At 45.8% G+C, this 8278-nt stretch overlaps 1 protein-coding gene across 1 annotated transcript; it reads left to right on the forward strand.

Moving 5' to 3' along the window:
* Nucleotides 1-205: 205 nt before the first annotated feature.
* On the forward strand, nucleotides 206-8004 carry Otp (orthopedia homeobox). Its single transcript, XM_051172243.1, has 3 exons — nucleotides 206-242; nucleotides 1503-1912; nucleotides 7474-8004. Exons 1-3 carry the CDS (start codon nucleotides 206-208, stop codon nucleotides 8002-8004), a joined length of 978 nt encoding a protein of 325 aa, XP_051028200.1.
* Nucleotides 8005-8278: the final 274 nt, after the last annotated feature.

Below are 8278 nucleotides of genomic sequence, written 5' to 3' on the forward strand. Positions count from 1 at the left end.
TTCATTCAACTGTTAAGCACCTCCCCGTCTCTCTAAAGGACATTATAATGCAAGAAGCCCCCTTTTTAACCACAAACCGAATTTTCTTTCATTTAGGTGATCTATATATATCTATATCGTATAGCTTATAGCTTATATCTATTTTAAATAACTTAAAGCCGCTAAAATTTGGGGGGGAACAGCTTTCGCCCTGGAGCGGTGCGCGATGCTGTCTCACGCCGACCTCCTGGACGCCAGGCTAGGTGAGTGAGCGCCTCTCACCCCGGCAGCCTGGAGAAGCCGGGGCAGGAAATTGTCAATTTGTTCCTTATTTTACCTTAATGCGCCCTAAATGGACTAATTTCTTTAAAAGTAATTGTGCTGTATTAAAGTTTAATTTGATTTAACATCGTCTTAAAAAAAATCTATGGAATATGTAGATCCCAAAACAAAAAGGAGTTGGGAATGCTGACACTTTTTGTTTTTTGGTTTTTTTCCCTTCCTCTCTTCCTTTTATTATTGTTATTTTTGAAAGGCATTCTAGCCCGCGATAATTTGTTTGGAGGTGTTTCTCTCTTTTTCCGCTCTTGTTTGTTTTGATTCGGAATTTCCTTCTCCCTCCCCCTCCCCCTTTTCCTTTCTCTCTACCACCACTTCCTTCTCTAAATGTGCTTAAATTTGTTTTCTTTAAAAAAAAAAAAAACTATTTGGCGTGAAGGAGAGGCGGCTGTATGAAGGTGGATTTGCTAAAAGTGCTTGTTGAGAAGAAAGACCAACTCCTCCTCTCTAAGAGGCACTCAGTGTTGCCAGTACCGGGAGGGACGAACCATTTATTTCTCGGGAGAGAAAAGTTGAATTTTCTAAAGTTTGATTCACTGCTATGGCTATAGAGTTTACTCGAGTTTCTTTCAAGCTATCTGGGTTACCGGGTTCTGGGTTTCCGGCTTGGGAAGCTTTGGTGATGGATGTGACTCCATTTCCTAAAACACGTTCTCTGATTTGAGGGGGGGAGGCGGAGCTGATTTGGGTTTATTTTTGAGGGGTGGGAGGCTTGGAGACATATTCATCTTCAGAGGGAGTCTTTTTAGCGCCTATGCTCAGGTGCAGCAGACTCCGTGGAATCTCCCTTGATTTCTTTCTCTCCCCCATCCCCCGTCTAAGAATTTCCTCAAGGTTTCCTGGGACATCGGGGTACAGTTAATGAAAGGACTCGGACATGTTTTATCGCCAGGCCTGGGAGTGATTTTGTGTGTGTGAGAGAGAGAGAGAGAGAAAGAGAGAGAGAGAGAGACGCGAACCACCAGAGCGGCTGTGGAGAGAAAGGGAGGGCCAGGAGATGTCATTTCAACTTGGCTGTCCAAATCCGGGGAAACCCGGCTGAGGACCAGGCAGTTTCCGCTGCTGGGCGAGCGTGGGCGTAGAAGGAGCGGTGGTGGGGCGGAGAGGAGAATCCTTCAGGGAAGGCAGCAGCAGCTCCCGACAGCTCCAGAAAAGCACTGACCGAGATCCCCTTCCTTCCTCAGGTATGAAAGATGCCGCCGAGCTTCTGGGCCACCGGGAGGCGGTGAAGTGTAGGCTGGGCGTGGGGGGCTCTGACCCTGGGGGCCATCCGGGGGACCTGGCGCCCAACTCGGACCCAGTCGAAGGAGCCACTCTGCTGCCCGGAGAGGACATCACCACAGTGGGCTCTACTCCTGCTTCGCTGGCGGTGAGCGCCAAAGACCCAGACAAGCAGTCGGGACCGCAGGGCGGCCCCAACCCCAGCCAAGCCGGCCAGCAGCAGGGCCAACAGAAACAGAAGCGCCACCGGACACGCTTCACCCCAGCGCAGCTCAACGAGTTGGAGAGGAGCTTCGCCAAGACTCACTACCCGGACATCTTCATGCGTGAGGAGCTGGCGCTGCGTATCGGGCTGACCGAGTCGCGAGTGCAGGTACACCGGGCTTGGGCTCTGGGGGCGGAAGGCAAGGAGGGGTGGGAAAGATCCGAGCGCTGCTGGGATCCCGGGTTGCTCGTCTGTCGCTACTGCGTTGCTGGGTTGGGTGAGCTCCTTCCAAACATTGGCTTGGACGATCGACAGGCCCCAGTGGCCATGCGCCATCCCTCGCTCCCGAAACTCCTCAAAAGCGAGCCCCGGCATTTATAGGGCTCCTCCAGGGAAGGGAACCTCCGTGTCTTCCCAGCAGCTAAGTCCAGTGCGCACCTTGCCCTAAGCTCTCACTATTGACAAGTGTTTCATTACCATGTAATGAGTTTCTACTACGAATTTGGATAAATGAGGAAAATGTCACAATAATACAGAAAACAGGAAAGAGAGGAATTGCGGTGCAATCAATGGATACCTTAAAAGAGGGGTGGTATACCCAAACTTCCAGACAGGGTTTAATTATCTTAAACATCATCCGCTCTCATCTTTCAGGCAACATACCTTCAGTTTGGGGTTATTTTTTTGTTATTGTCGTTTTGTTTTTTGTTTGGTTGTTGTTTTGTTTTGTTTTGTTTTGGCTCAGGTGGTCAACCAGTACCTGGGACCGGCCGAAAATACTACACCTCCTATGAACTCTGAGTTTTTAATTTTAATAAAATCATTAGGATTCTCCTAAGATAGAGATGAACATTGTCTGTTGTAGATATCCGGCCCAAAGAAGGAACTTTTTAGGCCGGAAAGGTTAACCTGTAACGGAGGAAATCGGTATTGTTTCCATATTTTTATCCAACCACCCTCCAAGTTGTAATTATATGGAATCTAGAAAATGTTACTCGTATCTCTTCTGAAAATTGGGAGAGAAAAATATATGATGAATGAACCCCAAATTTCTTTCTTCTTTCTTTTTAAAAGACTGACAATGCACATACTATTATTTCTTAGGCGCGCCTGGGCGAAGCCTCAGAGAACCTCGCGCTGTCCACGGTGCTGAAACAATGTCGTCGACACTTTTGACTTCCTAAGTTGACTAATTTGTTAAACCAATGCTACCTGATATTGCGAATTAACTTTAAGGACTCCAGTTCTTTTACATTTAGTTGTCCAAGAGATCAGAATTGTTTCCATTTGGCATTTTGTAGATCACCTTAACAGAAATACATACTTTTGTTCTAATAAGAAATGAATATCCCAGGGACTTAAAATGGCCAAATTAATAGATAAATATTCACAACGATCAATATTTTTATTGAACATAAATCTGGGTATTTGTTAATGAACTCTGAAAGGCTCAAACAATGGGGCGAAGATATTGCACACGAGAAGAGTACTAATTAAACTGTTCAGGCATATTAATGTTCTTTAAATTTTCACCTCTCACTTTTTTCTAAGTGTGGGTTCAAACCGTCATAGGAACATACAATCCCAACACATGCCAATGACAATACTTGATTGTGGTCTCAATATCGGAGAATCAAAGCTCACAAATTTACTTTTTGTTCTCAGGAGAAATCCTTGCTATTAATTTTTGTTTTAAAGAGTGCAGTGCTGTGTCTTAACCTAGACATATTGGTAATTAGTTCAAATTAAAATAAAACTTAGAATCACAAATAAAATATAATTGGACGGCTGATTTTATGAAAAAAGAAAATGAGGTCTATTAAACTTTATTAGGTCTTCCAAAGGTTAATGGCAGTGATTCTTTTAATAGAAAAAGTTATAAATGAAATAAAATATAAACTGTGTGATAGTTATTTTCAAAAAGTACACAAAAGAATATGCAAGAAGAAAGAGACAAAGTATGCTAATTGTCCTAGTATAATGTTCAACCAAAGATAATAGCTTGAGCCTACTGATAGAAACAATTTAATAGAATGGCAATTTCAATATTTTTTAAAAATAATGTTTCATAGTTTAAAAAGTAATCAGATCAACATAACCTTCTTAATTAACATTTCAAAATGATTAACATTATGTAATGTAATGCAAAAATAATTTATGGGAAATGTATTTACTTCATGATTCACTGTACCATTGCTCCTTGACCAAATTCAAATTAAATAGTAATTGGTTTACATTCTTATATGATGAGCGCTTCATAGTTTTCTTTATAGTTAACAGATTGCCACACATTCTTTCTAGTATGTGGGCCACTGCACTGATTAAAAAATTACCTAAACATTTAACTTATTGCTATTACATGTTTTCAAAGATGCTTTTTCTTTAAGACTGAATTATCCAGTATAGTTATTTTTTGTCTTTATCTAGACTATATTGCACTTTGAAGTATTTACTAGTGCACCTCTACACTCAAGGAGGCAAATTCGTGTATAGTACTGCTCCTCTTTTCTGGCTAGTGTAATAAAAACCATTCCTTTTATAGCATGCCATTATTAGAAACCAATTTCAGAATTATTTATAACCTGGAATGGCTTATTAAGCAGCAATGCAAGAATCATGCAAATTACGCGATCAAATGCAATATAATAAGCATAATCATTAGTCTCGAGCACGGATTAATTAACTTTCAATATTTTATTTACATAAAAACCAAATCAGTGAAATAACTTCTGCACAGTCAGGCTTGCCTTTCAATATTTTATACGAACAAAAATAATGTGCTGTAATTCCATTGACCGTGTCCCCTAGAATGGCCCTGTCACCTGCCACATCTTAATAGGGGGACAAGCTGAGAGTATTTTCTAGTTTTCTAATGGAATGAGAAATTGCATTTTCTTCCTCTCCCAGCACTATTAAAGTGTAATGAATTCGGCCCAGAGTTCACGGCTGGCTGATCGAAATGAACCTGGGATCCAGGCTTTAATACAGCTCCCCAGATTTCCTCCCGTATCTTCACATTAATCATTTGCTGGATTCCAATGAGGTCTTCATAAAGCATTTGCTTCAAGTGTGTGTGTGTGTGGGGGGGTATTCTTTCTTTCTCCCCCTCTTTCTCTAATCCTGAGCCATTTATAGCTGAGGAATTAAACGGGCTATATATTTTAAAATACATTTACAGTATGTCTATATTACTGTAACAGCAGATATCATGAAAGTGGAGTTTTAGATTCTAACCTCCATTAGATTCTCACTGTTGTATTAAGCATTATGTGAGGAGAGCTGCATTTCCAACTGAGTACAAAGTTGGGTCTTTGGCTGTGGTTAATATATTTCCTGGAGCTGTCATCTGTGCATCCCAAAATTCTCCCTTAGGTTTTGTCTGCATTTTAACCCGTCATGCTCTAGTTTTCAAGTGGAAACTTCACATTTTAAAAACATATGCATCATAGCTTGGGATGGAGGTGTTCAGATTCCATGCAGATTTTCCCCCTTGAATCTTAGTAAACCATGAAACATTAAAAAAATTTGTAGCTATCATTTGACTACTAAACCCTCAAACATAATTGAGCATGATTTTTCGATTATTCCTTTAATATTTTGTTCTTCAACAGTGGCTCTTTGTATATTTTTTTTGTTTTTGGGTTTTTTTTGTTTTTGTTTTTGTTTTGTTTTGTTTTGTTTTTTTTTTTTGCAGCAATATTTGCTCTAGAAATTCTGCTGAGCAGTTTAACATTGTTTTCTTTCTTTTGCTTCTTTCTCCACCCTTCTCCCAACTTACAACCTCTAAAACACTGACCTTTTAGGATTCACTAGGCCTTGGGAGTGTTAAGAATTGGTCTTGACTCTCCCTTTCAAAATGTTCCTAGGAAGCCGAAAGTTTGGACACAGACAAGTCTCAGTCAAGGGCGCCTTCTTGTCCAGCTTCCCAGACTAATGCTGGATAGGTTCTACCAAGGGTCTTTGGGACATTAGGTCTCCTCACTTTCTTTCCACCTAAGGCCAAAGGCTGCTAACAGCTCAATCCAGCCACATTGATCCTGCCATCACCATCAAAGGCCCTGCAGTCTCATTAATCCCTGTGCCACTAGCCCAAGAGCTGAGGCTAAGGGATGTAGCATACTTACCCATCATCAACGCAGGGTTAAACAGTAATGTGGAAAATGGTGTACAAACCAGAGAAAGATAAAGTGGCAGGCGAAGTCCCAGGTAAAACAGGAGCGCACTGGTGCACTCAGAAGGAATTCTAGACTGCAAACCTATTCATACCAGTAAGCAAAGAGTATGCTTGCTTGCACAGCTATAAATTTTTGGTTTACCAAGAATGAAGGCTAATATATCCATATCCCTGACACTTCAGCTTGCAAAGCAAACACTACATGAATTGGATTACCAGATAAATCACATTTGGGGCCACACATTCGGAGAGCAGGTTATGCCGGCCAAATTCTAAGAGGAAACTAGTCAATGTCTGATCTGTATGTGGCACCACATTATATATTAGCACCGCTAACGAGATTTTAAATGGAAAGTCTGCCTACTAAGCATACTGAGTAGCCCCCTCCCCGTAAAGATAAAATTCAAATACGTGGAGATGAGAAATTATCAAAGTCAGATAGGTTGTCTATTATCATTCAGAGAAATTGTTACTCTGGGATAGTGAATTTCACTTTTGTAGTCACTTTTGTAGTTGCCTGATAGACTCTGAAATTCCCGGCCCATAACTAGGAAACAGAAACTAGGAGACTTGTTTGAGGTATATTTTACTAAAACAGTTCTCCCTGAAAAAAGACAGACAAACAGACAGACAGACAGAAACATCCATTGTCCCAGTAATTTGCGCCATGACCAGCGTGAGTTTTAACGTTGAGCTCCTTTCCTTCGCGTTAGTCAGAAAATTTGCTTTAGTTTATAAGGTCGTGTTGGAGTGTGTGCAGCTTGCAGGTATTACAGGACATGCTGTTACGGGTCTGAAGTAAGTTACGGGAAGGCGTAGATCGAAGGCCCAGGGCTTCAGCCAAGTTCCAACACACGCCAAGACGCCAGGCGAACACGCAGACAAAGGTGCCTTCTGGGTGTTTGCGGAATGGTATGGAGAGGAGCTTTGTGGCAGTTGTACAGAGCATTGAGGGAGGAATCAGAAATCAAGGTGGCAACCAAATAACACCGCAGCTCAGTGGCTCACTTTGCCACACGGGTCACTATATTAACCTCTCTGCTCTGTCAACCGTGATGCTAGGGGCTTCCTTTGTCTTTCGATTTTGAGACTGTTTATGTCATTCGTGGCCTTTCATCAATTCCCAAATTTCCAGTGTTTCTGAAAATTCTATACCCCATCAGTGCTATAAGACATGCCATTAAGCCACATGGGTACTCATGTTTATCTTCATTTGTACACCTGTGGGTCGAGCCTTGACACATGCCTGCCTGCAGACTGGTGCATCTGTGCAAAGCACAGACTTACGCCAGAGTGCTGGGGGTTGTGCACGTTGCACACGGTGGGACGTGCGGTGCTGTTTGCTCGGTGCGTTCCGAGCGCACCGCGTCTTGAGAGCGCTGGGGTCCGCGCTTGGTAGCCGCAGAGGGGCGTCGGAGAACCCCGAGCTCGCCCTGGGCGTGGGGGCGTGTCGAGCCCGGAGCCCCTGTTCAGCCTGGGCCTGAGTGGCAGTGTGAGGCTCTGACTCAGGTCGCTAACCTCGCGGGGTCTTGTCTCCCCACCCCGCCCGCTGCAGGTCTGGTTCCAGAATCGCCGCGCCAAGTGGAAGAAGCGCAAGAAGACCACCAACGTGTTCCGCGCGCCCGGCACGCTGCTGCCCACGCCGGGCCTGCCCCAGTTCCCATCGGCCGCCGCCGCTGCGGCCGCCGCCATGGGCGACAGCCTGTGCTCTTTCCACGCCAACGACACCCGCTGGGCGGCGGCCGCCATGCCCGGCGTTTCCCAGCTGCCGCTGCCGCCCGCGCTCGGCCGCCAGCAGGCTATGGCTCAGTCGCTGTCCCAATGCAGCCTGGCTGCGGGGCCGCCGCCCAACTCCATGGGCTTGTCCAACAGCCTAGCGGGCTCCAACGGCGCGGGGCTGCAGTCGCACCTCTACCAGCCCGCCTTCCCCGGAATGGTGCCCGCCTCCCTTCCCGGCCCCAGCAACGTCTCCGGCTCGCCCCAGCTCTGCAGCTCTCCGGACAGCAGCGACGTGTGGCGAGGCACGAGCATCGCCTCCCTGCGCCGCAAGGCGCTCGAGCACACAGTCTCCATGAGCTTCACCTAATGCCGCCGCGCGCTGCCCGCTCCGCCGGGGCGCCGCCTCCCCTACCCCAGACCCCCGGCCGCGCTCGCCGGGCTCCCAGCTCCCCCGCCCGGTGTCCCCGGTCCTCCCCTCGCCCCAGCGAGGCCGCCTCCCAAGTTCCGCACCCCTCAGCCCCCCGTTCCTACCCGGCTCCCCTCGCCCCGCGCTGCCCGCTCGCCCAGGTCGTGCTCGTGCCCTCCTCCTGGCCTCTGCCTGGCGGCGACCCCGGCCATACTTTGGTCACTACCCGTCTCCC

This window comes from Acomys russatus, chromosome 30 (assembly GCF_903995435.1).
Source record: "Acomys russatus chromosome 30, mAcoRus1.1, whole genome shotgun sequence".
NCBI classification, from domain to species: domain Eukaryota; kingdom Metazoa; phylum Chordata; class Mammalia; order Rodentia; family Muridae; genus Acomys; species Acomys russatus.